This window comes from Rhinolophus sinicus, linkage group LG10 (assembly GCF_036562045.2).
Source record: "Rhinolophus sinicus isolate RSC01 linkage group LG10, ASM3656204v1, whole genome shotgun sequence".
In the NCBI taxonomy this organism is placed as follows: domain Eukaryota; kingdom Metazoa; phylum Chordata; class Mammalia; order Chiroptera; family Rhinolophidae; genus Rhinolophus; species Rhinolophus sinicus.
In genome coordinates, this window is record NC_133759.1 from 77,508,319 (window position 1) to 77,534,801 (window position 26,483).

Below are 26,483 nucleotides of genomic sequence, written 5' to 3' on the forward strand. Positions count from 1 at the left end.
TGTTAAAAAAAAAAACCACACAAAACCCCCCAGAAATTATTGCCTCGATTGAACTTACCTGTTGAAGCTACAAAATCAAGCCCTTCAAGTTACTTGAGAAGGTCAGAAGGAAAATGTTATGTTCTAGAGCTTTGTAGCTACCGTTCTTAACGCTTGTGAGGTGGTGTAGGGAATATTTTCATAGAAATGTTTCTCTTTTAGAGAGTATTTTCAGATAAAGAGGGCTTGTTTAATTCGGGAAGAGTTATTTCATAGGAAATTAAATCTTTGTAACTCCTCATTTCCACATTTGCCTGTCCTCTGGCAAATGATGGCTTTCAAACGGTTCAGGAAAGGTTTCTTAAAAGGAAATACTTTTATGTTTTATACATACTCATCTTTTTATTTTTGAATTGGATGGGTAACAGAAAGTTGTATTTACTCTTTGTGTTTGTCTATGGGAGGTATTGCTGGTTCTGAAACTCAGAATGGTAATTACTCGTGATTTTTAAAAAATTTCATCCAGTGGGAATGTTTCCTTGGGCGTGTTGAATGCCTCCAAAGAACTTGAAAACCACAAGCAGTGACGCTGGCCAGGCCTGGAGAGTGGCTGCTGCTTAGAGATCAGTAATTGTTACGTCTTGGCTTGGTATGCTTGGTGGTGTCTAATCACGTTGTGTGCTTGGGAACCAGGAAAGAATTTTCTTTTCAAGTCTTAGTGCATCATTTTTTTCGACCTTGATCAAAGGTTAGAAAACTAGTATTATATACATAGCCAGGTTATTCATAACTGTCTTACATTCTTAATCTTTTGGATATTTGGTTGAAATATATCTACGCCTCTTAAATATTGAAAGTATAATATCCTCTAACCTACAACTGCAGAGTTAAAATGAATTTTATGTGAAATATTTAGTTGTGGACCACATCTTCAGCTTTTTATATGCCACAGTGGTCTTGTTTTTTTTCCCCTTTCCATTGTCTGATAGTGAGGTCATTTTCAGTCCTCTGAGAAATTCTATTCCCAGCCAGATGCGGCTCATATATTAAAAGTAGCACCTGTGGCTAATATCACAGCAGCTTACCATAAATTTACATGGTAACTAGGATTATATCTGTCAAGACTGTTAAAAAACATCTAGATTTAATTTGATTTCCAGTATTGTAGAAGCTATCCAACATTTTGCTTCATAACTATATTTTAAAAGTTAAAAATCACTCCATTGTTAAGTTTTATAGCACTCCTAGTGCCCATTAAGTTGATTTGTTCAATGGAGGTCAGAGTAAAGCAACTTGGCTACATTAAGATCGGAAACCAACCCATTTGTGACAAATTTAGTCCTTTCGTGTGAATCTTCTCAACGTCTCTGCACTGATTGGATTCAGGTGTAGCTTATGTCAGTAGCATTTAACCTCAAAAGAATGAGCAATGTGATTGGGTTGTTGTAAATTACAGAGCATTTTGCCTTTTCTTGTTTGAACGTAACTGTTGACTCTGCTGCCCATGCCTGACGGCTAGGCTGCATCTGCCTATAAACGAGCAGTTGTTTTTAAAGCCATCTTGGAAAATGGGGGTACGTGCCCTCGCCCCTTTCCCTCCTTTGTATGACCCTTCCTAAACTGTTTTATTCCCCCATTATCCTTTGAGTCATCTCCCACATGCTATGATTTGCACACCTGCAGTTATAAAATTATTTTGGGGTGTCATTATATCATGTTGTTCACCAGGTTTCCAGCAGTTATGAATACAATAATGATTCACCATAAATCAAGATAATTTACAAGTTACAGAGAATCTGCTCCTACAAATAAGAATTGAATGATTCATTTCTTTGGTGTCCTCCCATTTGAACACAGCTCCTTAGAAAGAAACTGGCAACATAGTTCTGTGCCTTTGTGATAAGTAACTCAGTCCAGAACTGAATTAAAGTACAAGTTCAACCTTCAGGGCATTTAGTATTTTAAGACATGTAAACGAATATAAGCCAATTAAGAAGGAAGCAACACCCTTCTCATAATCAGTAGTTGTAATTGCCTTAGCAATAATCTTGCCCCTGAGTGAGGGAATCATAGTATGTGTTGGCACCATGGGGCAGCAGGCAGCCCCTCGGCACAGGACCCATCACCCCGAGAGGGCAGGGTACCCACTTTAAGTGGGAACTCGGTGTGGAGGCTGTTTCGGGAGGCGAGTTTGTAAGCGTCTTTGAGCCAGAGCCTCACCAACGTGAAGTGGAATGGTAGCCAAGAATGACTGCGCTGCAGAGGTTGTGATGGAAAAAACGATTAGGACCGAGGCTAAAATTACAGTATATATATTTAGTGTGTTACCAAGTATAATTAATTACTTAATGGTATAAGAAAATACCTTAATGACCAATTTGGAGCCTTATAAAATATTTTTTTTGTGTGAATTCTGACATCTCTTTTGTATTTGTGTGCCTGGGGTAACTTCGATGCCCTACTTGTGAATCTGGATTGCTGCCGCAGTAGCTCCTCTGGAGAGGAGAGGTGAAAATACGTACAAGATAGATGTGCTCAGCACAGCGTCTCACGCAACCTTTCCTGATTGCTTCCTCCCCTGCCTCCTTGACTTCTTACCTGGCCTTCATGGCTGACCTTTCTCCAGCCCTGCCCACCACACTGTAAGCTCCTTGGGGGCAGGGACTGTGTCCTGGGGTCTGGGGCCCAGGAAGGTGCCTGGTGCAGGGCAGCAGACCGGTAAATATATCCCACGCTTTCAGGAGCAGACTGTCAGGGAGATTCTGAATCTTCCAAATAACATGAAAGGTTTCAGATCCTGTATGGAAAGCAGTAACCTAAGAAATTGATAACTTGTTTTGCTGACAACCATGCTCTTTCTCCTCAGTCTTCCCTTCCATTTGGTAGCGCATGTGTGGTTTTGTTTCTAAAGCTGTCAGTTGATATTCTGGAGGGAATAGGAATCATGAGTTTGCGGGCGGTGAGGCTACCCTTGCCATGTAGCCACCTGCAGGATCCCTGGGTTCAGTCTGCACAGGGCCCAGGAGCTGCATGTGTCCAATGGCCAAAGACACAGCCTTAGAAGGCTGATTTTGAGAACAAATGAAACTTATTTTAGCAGACCTGCTTATTTTCAGAGAGAACTATTATTCCCTCAACTCAGTAATGAGTTAAGCCCTAAAATAATCATTGAATCGAAGCACACAGTGCCAGCTTTTATCACTCATTAATGCCCTTTTACCTTAAGTGGTTTAGATATAGGAGAAATGGCTAATTTAAAGCCAAATTGACCATTTTTATAGCATTAAAGTACTATAACTACTTTATGTAAAGTACTTTTGTAGGCCTCAGTTTATAAGATAATATTTAGCTTGGTTCTTTCATAAGTGACACCTCTTGTTGAAAAATGAAAACTGGTATTAACTGCATTTTTATTTAGAATTTTGTTTTAGCCCACGCAAAATAATATTGTGTAATTGTTTTTTAGATTATGGTACATGAGTAAAGTATATATTTATTCTAATGAAAACCTCATTTGGTAAATTTTGGCTATTATATTTGCTGTTAGATGAACAAATATATTAATTTTACATGAAAATATTTTCATTCATTACATCAACAAACATTTATTTTTAAAATACATGCAGCTTTTCCTTCACTGAATTATGAAAAATAACTTTTATTTAAAAAATAAGAAACTTTGTTATAATGAGACCATGTTACAAATAATATTGTAATATTCTGGGGCTATAATTAAGAATGGGTTCTGCTGGTAACTATTGGGAAGAGGCAAAGAAGAAAGTTACAATACATTGCCTATTTACAAATTAACCATTACCTGCCAAAAGCACATCAGACCCACGCAGCGGACATCCGCTAATCCAGTGGTTAGCCGTTCCGGGCTCTAATGCACACTGTTTTACACGTTAACGGTTTTGAAGTTTCAGGCCAAAGCTGACCTTTCACATGTGCTCCGTTCACAGTAGGAATCTCCACTCACTGCTTCCTGTCAGAATGGATTATGGTGACACAGCCCAGGGCTCTCTTTGGCTGCAATTAAGTTTTTGATCAGAATTATTTCGTTCACAAACAATCACATTTGTTAAAATGTTACATCTGCCCTGAAACCCACTGGCAGCCTCTCAGCTTATCAGTGTAATGTGAGTGTAATTCTTCATTTGTTTTTCATAAAATGGCAAACCATCTTATATATGTTATTTAATTTTTTTTCTTTTACTAGTTTCTGCCTTTCATTTCATTGGATTTGGAAGGAAACTATGTCTTGAAATTAGTATGAATCTGCCCGTAGACTTTGGGAATTTGAATAGAATTGTTTTTGGTGCAGAACCAAATTATCCAGTTGAGTCAAGATTCAAATATTATTTCCAAAAATTGTTAGTGGTGGTTCTGTTTCTCACACGAGGAAACGTTTTAGCTTTGTGAGTGTGGGGGTTCGAATGTTTGATTCTTGGTCTGCAGTTCCTGTAGTCTCCATGTCTGTGATGTCGCTGCTTTTCAGCACTTATCATCCTGCGCGTCTCAGCATCCATCACTATTGCCATTGCCTTTGGGTACCAGAAGTGAAGCCAGCAGTGGCTAGCTTAGCTTTGCCTCTCTTGTTTCTTTGACTAGCTTTTAAAAGTCATTTTCTCACTAAGAAATGGCAGCAGAGATACATGGAAGTAGGTTTTTCACTGACTAACCATTTTATGTCTATCATATGGAACGTTTTATGTCTATCAGTGGAACTTTTGAGTTTTGTAGCTGATTGTCACTATCTGTCAAGCGTCATCACCTTTTGTGAGTTCTCCCACTTTGGAGAAGAGACTGTTTATATGGTAGTTTTGTGTGTTGGGTGGGGTACTTTGGGAACACACAATGAGAATTTGGATTAGAGTTTGACTTAGAATGGAAATGAACCTATGACTTAATTTTGTGAGAGAGTAGAGGCTGGGAAGCTGGTGCTTGAGGTAGTGTTAGGGATGGTGGGGAAGGAATATAGTTAGGAGGTTGTGAAGTTAGGAATGCTTGAGTGCTGTCTGAAATGCAAGCATTAAGTTTAGAAATTTTAATTACTTTAAAAAATATGTATATTTAGAATGCTATTAAAGGAATTTATTACCACCCTTAAAAAAGTTGCATTAAAACCCAAACCATTTCCCATTTATTTTGACGTCACCAAAGTCATTTATTACTAACTCATAAAATTACAAGTGGCAAAAGAAAGGTGCCACACCAAAAAAAATCTCTTTATTTAGTTATAATTTTTAAGCTTTTTAATAAACTAGAGCCTACCTATACTTCCAAAATCCAAAGGCTTTACTTAAGTAGAATAAAATATAAATACTAGCTATATAAGAATATAAATACTAGCTATATTAGGTTAACCTTCTTTTCTCTATTGTCAGATTTGTGAACAGATTTTTCTTAAATCCATTACTGTAAGTGTTTTTAGTCTTTAAAAGTATCATATTTTAAATATGATCATATTTACTGTTTAAAGGAAATGTATTTAAAGAAAATAATAGAATAGAATTTTCAGAGAAAGCACCAATTTGGAACCTTGTAAAACTAGGCATATGTGAGTTTCTTTTAGCTGTCATTATTCAGTATTGCCCTGCCTGCCTTGTTAGAAAGTGGTACACAAACAACGTGGCTGGACAGAATTTGTACCTTTATTACAAGCTTATTAATGTATTTGTTGATTTTCTTATATTCATATTTTATTGTTTTTGTTTGTTTGTTTGTTTTGTGTGTGTGTGTGTTTTAAGATTTTGGAATTTCTAGAACTTTGTATTCATAACCTGTTATACCCATGTAACATGTGTGGACCATCTGCTGGGTTACAGGAACCTTCATCATCAGTGAAGGGGGTTTTACCGAAATCGGAATCTATGCAAGAAAACAGAGACCACTACAATCCTGTGCAGTACCCACCCTGTGTGGACACAGTCTCTAGGTCTAAAGCCATCACTGCATTAAAGGAAGACAACAGATGAAACACATAAGAAGGTTCAAAAGTGCTCTTTCTAAAAGGCTGAGACAGACATTTGTGACTAGGGTGTGCTCTCACAATATATGAAACAAAGATAAATTGGACAGTTAACTACCTTAAAGTTTTACTGAAGCTTGTAAAAACACTTCTGAGGTCCCAAATAGGTCATGTATGCCAGACAGAGAACTCTAGATTCTTCCCTAACTACCAGGAAAATCAAAACCGTCACTTTTAAACAATATGATTGCTGGCTTAGGGAGACCCCAGTCTGTGCTCTGAGAAGAATCGTTTTTTTCTTTAACCACCAGGAAACACAGCACTTACCTCTATGCTGGTCATCAAGTCCCACCGTGGGAGGAACCCTACTATCGTGAGGAAGCCACGGCTGAGAGAGGAGTGAAATCCGGGGTGGGAGTGCTAGGCCTGTACGCCAAGCACTTTCCCTTCTCAGCCTTTCTGTATCACAGGACTGTTTGGGCGCTTTTCCATAGCATTCTTCATGGGCCCAGAGAGATTAAAGTTAAGGCAGAACACCCCTTTTGTAAAGAAAGTGGATACAAACTAGAAATTGTGAGGCATGCTTTTCCAAGCCTCAGGGATTTGGGCCAGGTAACTGCTGCAGTCACTGTTGGTCTCATGAAGCATGGCTCTCTAGATTGTCTGTTTCTTTCAGAACCACCCCCAATTTATTTCTGACCTCATGCCCACTTCCCATAGGCATAACTCAGCATTTTTTTTGTTTTATCATAACCCTAGATTTGCAACTGGTCCTAATTCTCAAGGATGCAACGAAGAATACATCTCAGAACACCAGGCTGGGCTTGGCCTCCAAGTTTGTACTTGAGGAAGATGAGGCAGACCAAGAGTGTAATGGAGACTTGGACCTCTTTATTAAACTACCAATATCATAATTTTGAAAAGTAAGATGCAGATCATTTCAGAGCAGTACAGTTGTCCCTTGGTATTGTGGGGGATTGGATTTAGGACCCCTCGAGGATACCCAAATCTGGGGTGCTGAAGTCTCTCATAGGAAGTGGCCTGTGAACAAGACGCGAGGTGAACAATGTTCAAATGAGCGCTGGAGTGACAGAGGGTCTGTGCATGGCGGGAGGCTACCACAGGGTCTGCCCACACATCCTTCCTCCGTGTGGATTCAGGGTACCGCTCGGTGCGTGGCAAATTCAAATTTTGCTTTTTGGAACTTTCTGGGAATTTTTTTTTTTTTAATATTTTTGATCCGTGGTTGGTTGAATCTGTGGATACGGAGGGCTGACTGCGCTCTGTTGTCTAAGCACTAAAGACAGAAATACATGAAGCTCTTTCGCTTCCTTTACCTTCTTACTGCCCCTCAGTGAATGATCGTTACCTGGACAAATAGGGCAGCTGAGGATGACAGTTGGGTGGCATGCCCACAGTCACACACGGGACTGGGAGAAGTCTTCGAGGATAAGAACGGGGGTCCCAGAGAATTCTGTGGGCATCTTTCCACAGGGCACACTGCCTGCACATGAGAGAATTTGATGGCTCTCCCTGTCGTTTCAAGTCCGGTGGGTGGAGGTTCTAACAGGTTCACTTGTTACGGTTTCGGCACAGCAGATTGTTAATACCTGAACTAATTGGTGGTTTTAATAGGTGCTCAGCTGAAGAGGACTTTATCATATTATCTAATGTTTTCACTGGACATTGAAAAAAAAGGATTTAATCTCATTTATTTCACAACACCCCGATTATACACTTGCTCTTCTGCTTTTGCCGCTGAAACTCAGCAGTGTATATTGGTCGAGAATGTAAAAATCTTTGTGTTCAGCAGGCCTGGCTTAAAAAGATACATTTGGTATGCTCGTGTCTCTTCTACGTGATTGAACCATTTATGTGAAATAGTTTCTAAAAGAGAAAATTACCCATTGTATGTGAGATTGTGTCGCTTCTGCAAATAAGTAAAGAAGACCAGGAGCCACATGGAATATGAGTAGGATGTTTTAACGTTACAAGAAGCTTCAGGATACACATGAAATGAGTATTATCATGACAGTTAAAATGGGGAAAAAATAAAAACAAAATACGTAATTTTTTTTTCTCTTTCTAAACTTTCTATAATGCTTAATTTTCCTCTTGTAATCAAATTTTTTAAATAAAAATTATGGGCGACTGGTTTTTGCTATAACTAGCATTTGGGTAAAAAAAATAAATGGAAAAAGTATATTCTGACATCAGGGATTTGTCCTAAACATACATATGGGGACTCTGGAGTTGGATATACTTGAATTCAAATCCCAGCCTCATTTTTTATGAGGTGTGTAACTCTGGGCAGGTCACTTACCTTCTCGGGCATCAGTCGTCTCCTCTATAAAACAGGCACGATTGACCTATCCACGAGGTGGTGTGAGTGCCTGGACTGGACATGTCATTTTCACAAGTGCCCATTGTGTTGTCTCCTCTCCTTCTTCACCCACAGAACGAAACAATAAGAATCAGTGATACCTCAGGCCCTGAGATACACTAAGATCCATAGTCAGCAAGAATCAATTATGTTCAGCGCCGGCCTGGTGGCTCAGGCGGTTGGAGCTCCGTGCTCCTAACTCCAAAGGCTGCCGGTTTGATTCCCACATGGGCCAGTGGGCTCTCAACCACAAGGTTGCCAGTTCAATTCCTCAAGTCCCGCAAGGGATGGTGGGCTCTGCCCGCTGCAACTAGGATTGAAAACGGCACCTTGAGCTGAGCTGCCGCTGAGCTCCCGGATGGCTCAGTTGTTTGGAGCGCGTCTTCTCAACCACAAGGTTGCCAGTTCGACTCCTGCAAGGGATGGTGGGCTGCACCCCCTGCAACTAGCAACGGCAACTGGACCTGGAGCTGAGCTGAGCCCTCCACAACTAAGACTGAAAGGACAACAACTTGAAGCTGAAAGGCACCCTCCACAACTAAGATTGAAAGGACAACAACTTGACTTGGAAAAAGTCCTGGAAGTACACACTGTTCCCCAATAAAGTCCTGTTTCCCTTCCCCAATAAAATCTTAAAAAAAAGAAGAAGAAAAAAAGAATCAATTATGTTCAGATGGTGCTACTTGATCAGAAAAGAGTCTTCTCAGGTGATTCCATGTAAATAATAAAAGAATTTATGGCTAATGCTGAAATAATTCCTTGTGCCTACTAGATGCTACTGCTGCTATTATTAGCTGATGCTCTTTGTCATTGAACATCACTGTGTGTGTGAGGGCACCGGGCTGTGCGAATGGTCCACGTCATCTCCTTGTACCCAGGTGGGCATCTCAACCCAGCCAAGAGATGTAGTCCCGGTTTCGGGTTCCCACGCTGATCCTCTTTCCATCCCATTACTCTGCTCTGATACAGTAGGTGTGTTTTTAAAATGGTCTGTTTTTCTGCAAATCAAGTAAAAATTTAAGTTAACCACAGTTGATCCATTCCTCTATTGATGGACATCTAGGTTCTTTCTGATGTTCATTATTACTGTCAGTTCTGTAACAAGCATCCTTGGGTCTCCTTGTGTACGGGGGTCAGAGTTTCCTTAGGGTATAGATCTGAAAATGGAATTGCGGGGATAACCCTCTGGTGTACAGATTAATAAAAATGAAGGCTTGGGAGTGAAGGTGAGGGTTTGAGAACAGTCACATGGTAGTGCAGTGATGCCAAGACTTGTTGTCATCAGAGGATCCCTACGCATGCATGACGCCAGAGTAACCCATCGTGACCTAAGCCCTCATGACTTCAGAGCCACGTGAGCCAATTTTGAAGTGGTTCTGGAAATCTAGGAAGGTGTACAGAAACTGCGAAGCTCATGGAAACGTGAATTAGCCAGTGGGGCCTCAGTCCAGTTAATAGCACTGACTTGGGATGTCACCAACAATACTGCAGGTTTGTCATGTATTACCTTAGATTTTTACAAATGTATGTGCATAGCGTTAGGTTCAAACCGAGGTTACTGAACGTCTATTGCCTGAAAAAAGAAATCCTTCAAAATGATTTTTCCCTTGAAAAATCCCCAATCGAAAGGCTCCAGGTTGTGACAGAATGTAACTACTTGCTGCCTCCATTCCTGTAGATACCTGTGAGACTGCAAAATGGTGCGGTCAAGTTGGCTTGGGTTCCGCTCATCCTGGGGCTGGGGGACTTGAGTTAGGATGTAGCATGGGAGCTGGAGTTGGGCTGCAGATGCCTAGTATCTGCTAGTCCTGTCTTTTTAAATTGTGCTTTAGTGGTCTCATTGCTTTCAGTGGGGGGATCCTGTTTTACACTGGTCTCCATGGGCAAAGATAATTACATATATTTGCCTGGGTGAGCAGATCGATAAACTTGTAATAAAGTGTATCAGACCATTTCTTTGGCAGGACTGACCAGAACAGCTTGTGAAGCAGAGCTGTTTCCAATGGAGCATGAAGAGCTTTGAAAATTCTCAGTAATAGCAGAAAGCAGTATTTGAAACCACCCTTAAACAATTGTTTGTTTTTTTCTTCCCCAACCAAGTTTATGAAAATTTGGTCAGACAGGCATTTTGTTTTGATTTAAAATATTTTCAGTGAATTGTTATCTGCCGAATGCACATGTGTTTCTGCACTTTTCCTTTCACAACTGAAACTTTAAACCCTTCCCTTAAGTCCCCCTAAAAACCTCCCTCTGCCCGGTAAGGTTAGCATATATGAGGAGGGCGAAGAGATGTGGACCCTGGAGAAACCTTGCAATTTGAAATCTGCGTATGCAGTTGTGTCCCAGAAATGGCCATGGTTAGTGCCATATGGACTCTGTCTTTCTCTTCTACCAAGATTCCTTGACTCCAAAAGACGCTGGTTAATTTGGGCTTTTCAGCTTGGTTAATCAGATCATGAGTGCCTGTGACCATGGAAAGAGGCATGATTGAAGGATTTATAAAAATTTGGCTCATAGTAAGCCCCATAATTTGTTTTAAAGAATTACCTCTTCAGTGACATAAAAAAAAAATCTCCAAAAGATTGTGGTTTATAACACCACACCTGGTCCAGATTGTACTGGATGAATCCATATTTGCTTCGTTGTAAATGATTTTGAGGGTGGAATTCTGGGATTGTTTTCTGTCTCGTAAGCCCTTGACATTGTACTGGTACCTGTGTGCGCACAAACCTCCTGACATAGGAAAGGCCAGCTCAGCCTCCCACTGAAATGCAGGTTGGCTGCATTTATTCTGCATGTTCCTAGAATGAGGAAATGATATGACAATAAACAGAAATGCCCTTGCTGAAGAGAGAAGGGAAGCTGGTGTTTATCTGGTCAGGTGGTTTAGATTAGCGGTGATGCGGCTCTGTATTATGTTACTTTAAATCATTGTGTCCCAACAGGACATAAATTATGAAGATTGTTACAGTATGTTTCATCCTATGTAAGATCAACAAATTGGAATAATTTTTTTATAGGAAAATCACAGTGCTTTTGGCAAGGCTATTGAAGCCTTTAATTTGACTTGAGTATTTCTCAAATATTATTGCCTAATATATAAAGTATGATTTGCATAAGGTATGAAATAATAAACTTTTAAAAACAAAAGGAAAGAATTTCTCTTTAGTGACTGCATCAAATGGCCGAGCACTTCCCCTCCGTTGATACCTATGTGCTTTCTTTGTCCCAGTGTTTTAGAGCCTGTTGTGTGTGTGCTTTTCCTCTGCTGGCGCTGTGAGCGAGCTGTGCAGCTCCTGGTGCAGACATGGGGCTTTGCTGTGTGCTGCCTGCCCCTCAGCCCTCAGCTGCCCAGAGAAGGCACCAGCTCTGTGGTGGAACTGCGTGGGAGCCTGCTCTAAGGCGGAGAAAACAAACGTTCCCACTTACATCTGTTCAGGAAAGATACCCATTTTTTTTCTTTCAAGATTTTGTGAATTATTAAAAATGAACCAACCCAAACCCAAAAACACCCTATCTGATCAACAGCTCAAGTTAAGGTAATTTATATTGGAATATTGCAAACAAAAATTTGACTTAAGTAAGCATTTATTTTTTAAAATGGTTCCTCTCTTCATTCCTGTTTTTTTCAGTTATTGGCCTTATTTGTGAATTTTTAACACAGAGACTTAAAATTTTTCATTGTATTCAGGATGCAACTAAGTTTATTTGGGCCACGCAGAGTAAATTTTCTAGAATAGAAAAATGGCATAAAATTACTTTGTGTAGGATTCAGGCAAATTGGAACCTTTTCAGTGTTCCACAGTAGCATGTTTTCTGTACAAAGCACTCTGCATGTTTTTATGAGACCTTCTCATACAGTGAAATTAAGAAGTAACAGAGCCTCCAATTTACAGAGCCTAGGAGAGGTGAGAGAACTTTAGGATTCGCTCAAGGCATAGAATGAGACAGAGCTGGGATTAGAACTTTCCAGGATGCAATGACACCACCCACCAGACCTTGTGAGTCTTTTGACACCAAAAACAGGGTAAGTGCTAAGCTTATTTTACTCTCTATGTGCCTTCAGCCCTGAGAGTTTTCTTTCTTCTTTAGTAATACCATTTAAAATACAAAAACAAGAAAGTAGTTTCACTCTAGAAGGGTAGGGCTAGATCTCTCCTTAAGCCTCATCATAGCAGGTTGGGGGTATATTCTGAATATATTGTGGTTTGCCTCAGCTCAGTATCTGAAGACTGACAGGTTCAGGGACCTTTCCAAGTTCACAGCCTGAGTGTGTACTTTGAAACAAGTAAATACAGACGACGGATGAGATGGTCTCTTTCCTCACCCGGCTTCTTCTGGATCGACACCATGTTCTGTGAAGTAGGTCTGGCAGCCTGTTTTCTTCCTGTGGTGCGTTGCAGCTGACTGTCACTGGAGGTCCTCTGTGGAATTATCAGGATGTCCACTTGGGTTTGAATATTTGGGTGATGTATTTCTCTTACAGAAAATATCGGCCGTGTTGCCAAAAGTGTACTTAAAAGTAGAACTGATTCCATTTAAAAATAAGTAAAAGAAAGGGTAAGTATGATTTGTTGATGTTGTACAGACCTTTTTGTACCATCAGATGTTTTGTTGGCATGGAGTGGGATGAGACTGTTTTAAAGAAGGTATACTGCTTGTAGAAAGTGTATTTACTGTACCATTAAGCCAAATTAGGCATCACTTTGTTTCTTTAAAACATTTTTGATAGGCCCCCCCACTCCCGTTGTGGAGGAGTAGACTTTCTTTCTGCCCTGAGCCCTTGTTCTCTTCCTACCCTGTTGGTTATTGTTACAGGATCTTGACTTTCAGTTTAATTTACCATGTCCCAATTTGAGCAGAAAGAAGCCTTTTTGCCTTTTCTTTTTTTAAAATTAGTTGCATATAGATTCTTTTTGTTGCAATAATGGAGCAAGACAGTTTCATGTCAGATATCAACTGGAATTATATTAGTGTAAGTAGTACCTTGTTTCCCCGAAAATAAGACCAGGTCTTATATTAATTTTGCTCCAAAAAACGTATTAGGGCTTATGTTCAGGGGATGTCATCTTGAAAAATCATGCTAGGGCTTATTTTATGGTTAGGTCTTATTTTTGGGGGAACATGGTGGTAGTTGCATCTCTTAAAAGGAACCAGTTGATTATAAAGAAAAGGCAGTGAGTAGAGTGCCATTTTGCATATTACTCAATTTTTAAAAATGTATTTGGCCAGATACTCCATATATTTTAGTGGTTTGGATCCGTGAAATTGAAGCCTAGGGATATTTTTCTATATAAATTTGAATTTCTATAAGTTTTACAATGATGACATTACCAAGGAGCGTAAATTCTAATTTTTAAAGGGTTACTAAAACAAAAAAAACTTTAGTAGTCTTTGCAGTACTTCTTATTTCTTAAGACTCCCAAAAGCCAACAAATTTCTTGAAGCAACTGATTGGCAAGAATGAACAACAGCCCCAGAGAACAGTGAGGCATCAGAAGGTTTTTTGACATTAGGGAACTCTGGGTAAATGGCTTCTCTGGTGGATTTCTCGGGGTGATTTTGAAACCAGTGTTTTAGTCTGCATTAGGGGGAAAGTATGGATTGAAAGCCGGTAAAATGTGCTCATCAAGATTGCAAAACTGAAGGATTATGAGAAATTCTGGAAGGAGCTAATCAAACAGCTGTTGCTCTGTCCCCTAGTAGCTGATGGTGTTATAGGGAAATGCAATTTAAACTTCTGTTTAGAGGAATTTGGAAATGAGTAGTGTCTTTTCAGGGATAAGATAATCTCAGAATGCCTTTTTGGCACGCATCAGCTGTGTGAAATGTCTCGTTAGAGAACTTTCACTAAAAACGGGACAGAAATGAAGAGCTCTTAGGTAAAATTGTGTGTGTAGAGGTTGTTTATGTTGGTTAAACTGCTGCCTGGACAAGAGTGGATTTATGCTAGTAGACCTCTCTCAAAGGGTAGTCTTCCTAGCCTGGGAATTCGGGAGGAACTTACTAATGGAATTAGAAATCCTGATTCTGCAAAGGAAAACTTTTTGCCCCTTGCTTTTTCATTTAACAGTGTATCTTGAAGATGGTACCATGTAATTAGGTAAAAGAGCTGTCTTATTTTTCCAAATGGTTATTTAGGGTATTATGGTAATTTCCAGAAATGGTGACTTAAGAACTTTTTTTAAAGACTCTAAAATGTCACGGTTCTGTGAGTACAGCTTTTGAAGGTGATGTTTAGAGGTACATGTTCTCTTATAGGTGCTGCTCTGATCACCAGCTGGAGGAGCGCTAATTCTCTCCTAGGTGCTAGGCTCTGCAGAGCAGGCTACTCCTTCAGCAGCTTGTGGACATTGTCTCAAGTGCCTGGGAAGCCAGTTTTCCGTTACAGAGCTGGATATTCTTGGCCCGAGTTACTCGGAAAGTTGTGTTCTGCAGTGGATCGAGTAGAAAGCAGGTCGACCTGTGGCCCTGGGTTGGTGGGGGTTGTGTCTGCCCCCAGACACACACCGTGGGCTGCCAGGGAATGGTCCTCCGGTGAGGCCCGTAGTCTGGCTTCTCAGGGAGACGTGAGTCACGTGCGTGGCTAGGATGCTCATGGACAGATTGCGAGTCCTGTTGGAACTCTTCCTGCGATGATACCCACTTAGAGAAACAGTTTTCAATATGTTTCTCGACCTTCCAAAAGTGAATTTCTTTGGCCTTCCAATTGTTTTTATACTAGGTTTGGAAAGGAATTCTTCCTCTCCAGGCCATATAATGTTAAAGTGTTGACTGAGTGCCTAATAGACTGCCTGGTATCCTGTAAAATACGTTACATAAACTAGTCCCTTTTTACATATGACGAAATGAGGGGCTCATTTCAAATGTTGAGTGATTTCTCTGAAGTCACATAGTTAGTGAGCAGCAGAGCGAGGACTGCACCTGGGGTCTGTCCCCAAAGTCTTTGCAGTTGACCACTGTGCTCAAACTGCTGGGGGCAGTTAGGAGACAGAAAAGCGTAGATCAAATATGTCTTTGGTCGGGTCTGTGCTTCGCAGTTCTCATGTTGCTAGTCGAGAATATTTTTCTGCTGCCTGCGAATTAAGGTCTGATGTTCCCTGTGATGGGCAGCACAGTTAACACTGCTTTCCACGAGAAAGTCATGGTGAGACGTGTAATCGTATCCTGGAGCAAGGAACGCCTTTCCTTGGTGCATCAAGCAATGTTTATGTGATTGATCCGTCACCAACACCCAGGGAAGGCCCCGTCCTGTGACATGTGCGTGCTTGGCAATGATCTTGCTGTGCATTTTGCTTAATAATTTTCATTATTTTTAATTAAAGTTGAAGAAGTGCAGACTCGAGCTGAAATTAAGGTAGGTTGTGTTGCCGGAATCTGGTAATTACTTTAATTGATCACAAGATAGTTTCCTTGATCACCAATTAGACTAAATTGCCGATCATGTTTCAAAACGTGAAGAAATGCCCAAACTGATTTATGTAATAGTGTTTTCATTTCTAATCAGACATAAATATCATTTCCTTCTATAGCAATTGTGTTTTATAAAAGAAGGGTTATAGGCCTACAAACATAAAGGTGATTCATAAACAATAGAGTTCTAATTCATTGAATTAGTAAAGGAAGTATTTAGAGGCTTAATGGAGATCGTACTGGGGAAATTACTTTGGAGTCGCTGGTGCTCATTTTCTTAGTGGGAGATATGTTCCTTTTTAGTGCATAATTAAAATAGTCTACAATCAAAATATAAAAGACAGCTGATTTAAAGAACATGTATCAAAGAGGATTGCTCTGGGTAATGAAAGATTTATATTGTAACTATGTGCTAGAAGTTAAGTCCTAGAACTTTAATAAATCATACATGTTATTTGGCCGAAGCTGCATTTTAAATTCAGGGTGCTGTTAAACATTTCACAGATTGATACAGGATTTTTGTTTTGGTTTCGTGCATCTGATAGTCTTTCATATTTTCACGGAATAAAAGGAAACAAAGGGAACTTGAAGAAAAATTAAAGTTCCCAAAGAATACTTGATTTGGGGTTCACGGAAAAATCTTTTAATTGCTGATGGTTTGGAGATTTCCAAATGACAAACTTCATTGGCCCAATTTACTGTGATTGTAATGCTTACATTCCTTAAAATGGCAGAGTGACTTAAAAAGTCATACTTCATCATGCATTCATTGACTTGTTCATAAAATGTTTGTAATTTGCAGTAGAGGAAAGACTGAAACTATTATCAGCCATTATATGTTATTTGTTGGCCATATGTTTGTTTGAAATGGCCGTGGCTCAACAGAACATGGCTCATAGACAAACTATGCTGTAAATTGGCACTAAAAACCCACCTAAACAGGTATGTTAAGAAGTTAACATGAGCCAAAATATTTTAATATGAACCAGGTTACATACATGGTAGGATCTCAGCTGCCTTTACAGTGAGACCTTTATTTGCATGTTTTCTTCATTTTTCCCCAAACTAATTGTTAAACATAGGTCAGGTATATATGTGGTACAAAGTTCCAAAGGTTCCGAAGAGTATAGGAGTATCTCTTCCTGTTCCTGATTTTCAACCACCCAGTTCCCTCTTCCACACCCCCAGCTTTCACTATTAGTGGTTCATTATGGATCGTTCCAGAGATATTAATGCATGTAGTTTTCTTTTTCCTTTTCATACAATTCACAGAGTATTGTTACACATTTTTTTTTTTTCATTTAGTAATGTATCTTGGAGTGTAATGTATTTCCACGTCAGAGGATAGTTTCCTCTTTCTTCTTAATGGCTGCATAGTATTCCAGTGTATAAATGTACCGTAATATATTTAATCAGGTCCCTACTGATGGACATTTGGCTCTCTCAAGTCCATGGCTATTACCAGGTGCTGCAGTGACCATTCTTGTAATTTATGTTTGAGTATGTCTGCAGAAAAATTCCTAGAAGTAGAATTGTTTGGCAGATAGTCATGAACATTTTAAATTTTGATAGATATTGTCAAATTCTCTTCCATAGTGATTATTAATCAGTTTATATTCACCAACAATGTACGAGAGTGCTTTTTCTCCTGTATCTTCACCAACAGAATATTATCCAACAGAATATTATCAACCTTTTTGATCTTTGTCAAACTGGTAGGTTTAACTTAGTTCCCCCCCAGCTTTATTGAGATATGACATATATCTTAGTTTTAATTTGTGCTTCTCTTATCATGTATGAGACTGGGCAGTTTTTATGTTTAAGTACCATTTGATTTCTTTTCTATTACTTATTATGTCTTTTGCCTATTTTTAAAAATTGGGTTGTTGGTCTTTTTCTTATTAATTTATAGGAGCTCTTTATGTGCTCAGGACATGTGTACTGCAAATACAGTTTGTTGTTTGTCTTTTAATTTTGTTGATTTTTATTGCCATACAGAGAAAGGTTTTAATGTAGTCAATCTATTTTTTAGTAGTGGTTTAAAATTTTCTGCATATGGAATTTATACATTTCTTGTTAAGTTTACTTCTAGATAATTTTTGGTGCCATTTTATTTTATTTTACTTACTTACTTACTTAATTAATTAATTTTAAAGGAGGGCACAACTCACAGTGGCCCATGCCGGAATTGAACCAGCAATCTTGGTGTTATTAGCACCACACTCTAACCAACTGAGCCAACTGGCCACCCCTTTTGGTGCCATTTTAGATGGGATCTTTTCTTCCAATATATTTTCTAATTAGTTATTGTTTGTATAAAAAGGCTATTGACTTTTTTGGCTTATTTGTTTTATTTTTGACTTTAATGGGAATTCTTCTAGTTTCCTATTAAGAATGATATTGCCTGCCTGACCCTGCACTGTACACCTGAAGCTGAATAATATTGTATGCCAACTATAATTTAATATATGTATATAGTCACGGGATATAGAGTTCATCATAGGGAATAAAGTCAATGGAATTGTAATAGATATGTACAATGTCAGGGGGGCAGTAGATTGATTGGGGGAGAGGGGTTGTCACTTTGTGGGGGTGAAATGTCTGGCTATTGCATTGTTTTGTGTACCTGAAACAAATAAAACAAACAAACAAACAAAAAATAGAAAGGCCCAGTTTATCATCTTGGGGTGTGTGTGTGTGTGTGTGTGTGTGTGTGTATGTGTATATATGTGTGTGTATATATATATATATAAAATGTATATAAAATATATACTTTACCACTTTTTATTAAGATTGGTATAAAGTTTAAGAAAATAAATACATTTTATTAAAAAAAAAAAGAATGATATTGCCTTTTGGACCAAGAATATATTCTATCATTTAAGGAGGGGTTCATATATTCTAATTTCATTAAGAGTTGTAATACATAATAAATGTTGAATTTATCAAATATCTTTTCAGAATTTATAGCAGTCATTATATGATTTTTTGATTTATTAATATGATAAATTATATTAATATATTTCCTAATGTTAAACCATCCTTGCATTCTTAGACTGAATCCTGTTTGCTCATGGTGTTTTTTCTTTCAGTGTATTGCTAGGTTTTGTTTATTAAGATTTCAATTAATATGAGATCAATCTATACTTGTAGTTTCATTATATGCTATCTCTGGGAATTTGGAGACAGTTATGATAGTTTATAAAAGTAATTTGGAAATGTTCTTTTTCTATGCTCTGGAACAGTTTGATTAGTATTAGAGTTAACTGTTCCTTAAAGGTTTGATAGAATTCCTCTGTGAAATGATTGGGAACTGTTACTTTTTGGTGTCACTCTTAGACACATTTCTCTATTTAATTGTTTAGATGTTTTTCCTCTTCTGTGGTCAGTTCTGATCATTTTTATTTCTCAGTGAGATTTTATAATAAATTATGTACTTGAGTAGTCTATATTTTTACTTTTGTTCACTTACTCTGCCATGGATTAAGAGATGTGAATTAAAGTATCTAACTACAAATATTTCTATTTGTCTTATATTTCCTGTCATTTCTGCCTCATTGATTTTGACGCTATGTGATTTGTAGTACACATAGATATTCACAATTATTCAAGCTTCATTGTGGATATACTTAATAATGGTAAATTACTCTTATAATTTCTTAAATTTTTTTTTTTTACATTGGCCTATGTCCTTTTTTTCCAGTGGTTAAATTTTGCTTTGTGATGCACTATAAAGTTTTCTTTTAATTGGTTGGATTTAGGCTCTTTGGTGTATTGATTGGAAAGATGTTTGGTTTTATAAAACATGACAGAACCAATATACTTTTTTCTCCCTTAATTTAAATCATAACACAGATTGTGTTTACTTTGCTTCATTTTAATTGTGTTTTTCTTTACTTAATTGTGAATGTTTCTATTTTTGTTTTGGTTCTTTTTGTGGATACTATTATACTTATAATTTTACATAGCAAACTTAATTCTCTTATTTCTTTAGATAGCATTTAGATAACATTTGTTTATATAGTGATCTCCCCACTAAGCATTATCAAAATTATACTTCTACTTTCTTCTATCCCTCACCATACAATTTTAGTTCATATTTTTTAGTTCTAATACATACGTTTTATACCTTTAAATATACTTAATATCTCTAACATTTGATCTTTCAGCTTTCAAGATTTTTTAAAACTTCTGTTTACCTTTCTCATTTCTTTCCCTTTTCCTTCAACCCCTTTAATAGTTTTTAACTTTTACATTTCAATATTTGACTATAATCCCCACCGTTGTTTTAAATGTGTTTCTAGAGCTGAGTGAACTTATTACTCACTGCCAATATCTTTGGTATAGTTTCTCCACTCATCTCCTAGTTACTTATATTTCATCCTTTAATAAAAGTTTCCTCAAGAAGGTTGAATGGGAATTATTCCTTGAGTTATTGCATTAAAAAAAATTATATCACTTGCATTAATTTTGAACAACAGTTTAGCTAGGTATAAAATTTTTTGCACTTTCATTTCCCAAATTCTTTATAAGCATTGCTCCTCTGATTTCCGTGTTGAATGTTGCTGTGTGGAAGTTTGAGGTCAGTCAGATTCTTTTCATTCTTATAGGTGAATTGAACTTTTTGACTTGATGCCAAAAGGATTTTTTTTCTTCAAAGTTCACCAACTTTACTAGGATGTGTAGACATGGTTGAATTCTTACCATCTACAGATTTCAATCTTTTATTTCTAGAAAGTTTTCTTGAATTATTAAGTTGGTACAAAAGTAATTGCAGTTCTTGCAATTTTAACCTTTTAAACCACAATTACTTTTGCACCAACCTAATACATCTCTAATTTTTCCTTTTTTTTGTTCTCCTATTGACAATAATTGTCTATATGTTAGATCTACTTTGTCTTCTGTATTTATTATTTTCTAATTCTTATAAACTCGTATTGATTTCTACTTCATTTTGCCCCTTTTCTCAGTCCTGCCTTCTAAACTTCTTACTGGGTTTTTAGTGGTGTCTGTGTGCAGCTTTCTTTGATGGAATGGTTTTAGAAGGCCTGTACGTTTAGCTAGTCTAAGGCCTTTAGATTCCAAGTGGCATCCTGGGAACAAGTACCCAGGGCTGTAAAATAGAAATCTTAGAAAGAAGGAACAGATGCTTTTCACCATCTGCCAAGTTTGCTGTTTAGTCATATTCCTTCTTTATTATAGTCTAGATAATCAAAATTCCCCTTTGAAGTTTTGCTTTTTCCTTCTCCTACTCACTCATCTAACTTCCTTGCAGAAATTCTTTGACTTTAATGTGAATGTGTATTGTTATGGATGTTTTTAATCTGTGAATTTAAAAACAAATATTTGGGGGGAGTATTTGGTTCTGTTATATAGAAGAAGGGTTATGGAGTTGTCTCCTTGTACCCAGAGCAGTTTGACTGTTCTTTCCCTAAGGAAGAATTAGTAACTCCTATGTAAATGGTTTATCAGGCTTTGTGATATTTTATTAAATGCAAATATTAGGTGGCAGTTGAAGGGAAATATGTAAGGCTGAGGAAAATACACATTTAGAAGGTCTTTGGATGTGCCCCCTCTTTTTACATTGTATGTAGATGTGGTAGATGCTTTTTCTTTGATCAGTATACCTCTTAGGATATGGGTGTTCTTTTTTAAGTCATATCTGTGATGGAATGGATTTGCTGCTATGCTGATGGCATGCTGGTAGTCAAAGATTTGAGGAGCACTTCTGACCATATTCAAATCCTCCATTTGATCCATTTGGCTCTTGAGAAATGGGAAGGGATTCTAAGTATCACTTTGAACATTTTGGGATAACATGGTTCAAAGAAATTGTGGCCCCGGGGCTTAAGAACTTGAGCAGTGACTGACTGTGCCCCCCTGATTCCTCGTCATTAAGCTGTTTTCCCCAGTCAGTGTGCATCATAGTGGTACTTCACAGCATGTTATCTATTTGTCAGGCTTATGTCAGTGCACGTGGCAAAAGGAAGGGGCCATTCTTCTGGGAGGCAGCAGTGGAATCGTAACATTCTCACGGCTGTGGAACTGCTTTTCACCTACCATTATGTTTTATGAGGCTTATCATATGCAGCTTGGCCAGAAGCACTCGTGGTAGCAGTCTGTGCCCTTATGGATCTCTTAGTCTGTGCCTAGTGCTGTGCTAAGTGCTTTTATATCCTTTATCTCATTTTTTATTAGAATGATTACATGAGCTTTTTATTATTATCCCCATTTTATTGATAAGAAAACTGAGGCTCAGAGTTAACTCACATAAGAGTTAAATAGTAGAGTTAGGATTTAAGTCCAGGACTCCCTGGCTCAAAAGCCCATGTCCTTAACGACTGTATAACTGTCTCTCAGGGTTGGCAGTTAGTCTCCTAAGTCTTCTAAAGCTAAACCAGAATAAGGAATTATAGAAAGAGTAAAAATTCTCATTATACATCATTTAATACAGGTTATCTCTGTGTTTGAATAATTAAAGGACTTTCACATTTGACTTTTCCCTTCCCCTCACAATCTAGAGAGTCAGATTATAGTATTTCCTCCTTATCTGTGGGGGAGACATACCAGGACCTCCAGTGGATGCCTGAAACTAGATAGTGTCAAACCCTATAATGTTTACACATGACTTAGATTCATCTTTTATTATCAGTATGTATTGAGTATTATTAATACAATTTTAATACAGTTTTTTCCTGTCTTAAAATGTGTATACATTTTTTGGCACCCTCTGTATATACTGTTTTTCCTATACATACATAACTCTGATGACGTTTATAAATTAGGCACAAGAGATTAACAACAATAACTAACAATAAAGTAGAACAATTATAATATACTATAATAAAAGCTATGTGAATGTGGTTTCTCTCTCTTGCTCTTTCTCTCTCATAACCAATCTGAAACAAGAGGGCTACTAAGTGACTGATGGGTGGGTAGCATGTATAGCGTGGAGACGCTGGACGGAGGGGTGATCCACGTCATGGGCGGAATGGAGCGGGACAGTGTGAGATTTCATCAGACTGTTCAGAACAGTGCGCATTTTAAAACTTACAAATTTTTTATTTCTGGAATTCTTTTACTATTTTCAAACCATGGTTGGCCACGGGTAAGTGACACCATGAAAAAACAAAACTGGATAAGGGGGAACTCCTGTATGAAAGGAGAGGGGTAGGAGAGTGAATATGCTTTCCCACTGATAATTCCATACATGGTTAAATGGGTTTTGCTTGAATTTTCTTCTTTTTCCTAACAGGGGAAATCTTTAGGCCTTAAATGTCAAAATGGAAATTTTTATCCTAAATAAAGTCGGTTCTGAGATAGGAACCACTATAAATGACAGAATTGTTTGGAATGGCAGCTTCCATATTTCTTGCTGTTACTTGGAAATGTGCTCTTTTGTCATTTGGTGATCTAAAAACCAGCGCAGCTAACATCAGATTGCTTTTTCTAGATAGGGGCAATGAAGTTAAATATTTATTTCTGTGGCTGTAATGGGTATGACAGGCCTGTGAATTCCACTGTAACTTTGTGATTAATGTACCCTCACCTTAAAGTCTTACCAAGTATTTCTGCTTTCTGGGCACGACAGAGACAGACTCCTGATGTTGCAATTACCCTCATAAAAATTTGAGAGCAAGCAAAAAAAAAAAAAGAGTTTGTTTTCCTCACAGGATATATTTGCCTTCTGCTCAGCAAAATTAGGTTTGCACATTCTGTGTGGGATAAAGACAGCCCTGTGGGGCCACACTGACACCTGTGGCTGGGAATGCTGGGCAGTAATACAACCGAATGGGCCAACCAGTCTTTTCTGTTTCGCTCTAGATGTCAATGAAAATAGTCTTTCGTCCCCTCCTATCCAGCCTGAGAGATGGGATGGCAAAGCTGTTCATTTCTGGCTGTACTTCGGCTTAGCACACGCTCAGAAGACATTCTTCCATAGTCTTGTGGTTGATGCCTTGTTAGCAATCCAATCACCTAAAACAAACAGAGAAGTGCTGCAAGAAAAGTGGCTCCCAGGATTTGGAGCCAGATAGTGAGATCCAGGGCACTGGGTTGACGGGAAATTACTCCCGTGCTGTTTTGGAGTCTAGTCCTGAGGACAATTAAGCAGTCCAGACAGGTCACTGGGTGAGACCAATTTCCTCCTTTGTTTATTTGAGGCTGATTGTTTTCCACCATCAAGCAGAAGGTCATGGTCCTGCTACACTGTTATCCCAGCTCTGTGGAGAGCAATCCCTTTCATATTTGGTTTTTCCAGGCTTCCCCAAGGATGCTAGCCATCTATGTCTTGATCTGGTTGGATTGCTCTGGTGGCTCTCAGGCCCAGGGCAAAGGGCAGTGTTGGTAATCACTTTCCACTTCATCTCATGCAGGCATTTGGCTTTATGTCCCGAGTTGCCCTACAAGCAGAGAAGATGAATCATCACCCAGAATGGTTCAATGTGTACAACAAGGTAACAACAAAATTGCCTTCTTTTGGGATCATCATAATTATGAAGTTTAATCAATTTCATTCTTCCATCTTTGTCATCCATGCAGCTAAGTGTCATGGTGCTTCGGAAAGTATTCTCGTTTGTTTCTCTCAGCATCCTGTGTATTATTGCAAATTAGTAGCATACTTTTAGATTTGCTCAAGAGAACAGTGACTAAGCCCTTAATGTTCATGCTTGTCTTGTACTGAAACTAATATGAAAGTTGGGCCAATTAGGCTCCTGAATTAAACTTGAATATCATGCAGATAAATTTTTAAACCTTCTTAAGGTAAACCATTGAAAGAAATGGTAGCAAATAAAAAGTAGGGACTTATTTATCTCATTGAGATAAATTTGCTCAAGAACTGTGGTTTAAATAATAACTATTTATTAAATGCTGTCTCCTCAGTGGGAGCTAACCTTGCTTAAGACAAAGAAAGAGTGAAAAGACTTAATCTTAAGTAATTTTAAGGGGATGCAGTGAGAAGACTCATGCCCCGCCCCTCAAAAAGTGTCCCTGCCTTTATTTATGGTCATGCCATTTGGAATGTCTAATCATCTAGATTTCCATGGGGTTCTTTTCTCTTTGAAAGTCTACTTTGAATAAAGAGAAAATGTCATGCTATTCTTGTGATTTTTTTGGAATAATTCAGAGCATGCAGATACCATGATAAATTTTTCTTTCGTGGTTGCCTTTATTTGCCCATTTTTATCAATTTGTCAAGAAGCAAGAGTATTCCTCCATCCCACCCCCACACCACTTCTCTAATTTGGAAATGGACTTTTTTTTAAAAAACTATTAGTTTCAGGTGTACAAAACAATGTGATAGTTAGACATTTCACCCCACACACAGTGATAATCCCCCTCCCCCAATCTATTGCCCCTCTGACATCGTATATATCTATTATAGTTCCATTGACTCTATTCCCTATGCTGTACTCCATATTCCGTGACTATATATATTAAATTATGGTTGACATACAGTATTATTCAGCTGCAGCTTCAGGTGTACAGTGCAGTGGTCAGGCATCTACACAGTCCATGAAGTGGTCTCCCTAATAGGACATGTGCCCATCTGACACCCTACAAAATCTTTACAGCATTATTGATTATATTCCCCAAACTGTCTTTCATATCCCCGTGGCAATATTGTAGTTACCAGTTTATGCTGTCTCATCCCTTCCCCTTCTCTCTCATCCCCATGCCCCTCCCTTCTAGCAACCATCAGTTTTTCCTCTGTATCTGAGACTATTTCTGTTTAGTTTGTTCATTTATTCAGTTCTTTAGATTCCACATATAAGTGAGATCAAATGGTATTTGTCTTTCTCTGTCTGACTTATTTCACTTAGCATAATGTTCTCTAGGTCCATCCATATCATTGCAAATGGTGAGATTTCATTCTACTTTATAGCCGAGTCATACTCCATTGTATAAATGTACCACAGTTTCTTAATCCAGTCGTCTACCGATGGGTATTTTGGTTGTTTCCAAGTCTTGGCTATTGTAAATAGCGCTACAGTAAACGTAGGGGTGCATGTATTTTTTCGAATTAGTGTCTTGGATTTCTCTGGATAGATACCTAAGAGTGGAATTGCTGGGTTGAAATGGACTTTTTAAATGTTGCTAAGATACTATATTTGATAACTTGGTTTTTCTCAGGGGCCTGAAAATAGTTGGTGTAATTAAAGTGATAGGAGTTCAAATGGAACCTCAGTCTCTTTTTTTTTTCAAGAGACAAGATTTGAGATTCTGACAGCTGAATTGCCCTTCTTAAGCGAGAACCTTTTTATCTGTGGGCAGCTGCTGGGCCCAGCCTGAAGCAGACTGTGTCCCTGGAGTTTACTGGGTTTGGAAATGCTGTGCTTATTCATAATGCAGTATTTTCTAAAACATTTAATCTCCCCAATTCTCAAGTATGAATGTTAAATAAATAGATTGATTTTTGAACCGCTAAAGGAGAATACCATGAATCACAGGTCAGGATTTTAAAAACTGCTTTTCTTTCTTTCTTAGGTCCAGATAACTCTCACCTCGCATGACACTGGTGGACTGACCAAAAGAGATGTGAAACTGGCCAAGTTTATTGAAAAAATAGCTGTTTCTGTGTGACTTCTTCCAAAATGCCTGTAAAATCTTATATGCATCTTAGATGCAATGTATTTTGAAGGCGATTTGCATGAACAAATTAAGTTGTAAATTTAGTTCATCTCTGTACTACATTTTATAAAATCAGTGCTTAAATACAAAATTCAAAGATTTAAA

General features: G+C 38.2%; 1 protein-coding gene across 2 annotated transcripts in view; it reads left to right on the plus strand.

Moving 5' to 3' along the window:
- PCBD2 (pterin-4 alpha-carbinolamine dehydratase 2) overlaps positions 1–26,483 on the plus strand; it is a 46,764-nt gene extending 20,281 nt beyond the window's left edge. For both annotated transcript variants that reach the window (XM_074313534.1, XM_074313533.1), the window contains 2 exons: positions 24,122–24,202; positions 26,235–26,483. In XM_074313534.1, coding sequence (XP_074169635.1) covers positions 24,122–24,202; positions 26,235–26,330 — 177 coding nt within the window. In that variant the 3' untranslated portion in view covers positions 26,331–26,483. The remainder of the gene's footprint in view (positions 1–24,121; positions 24,203–26,234) is intronic.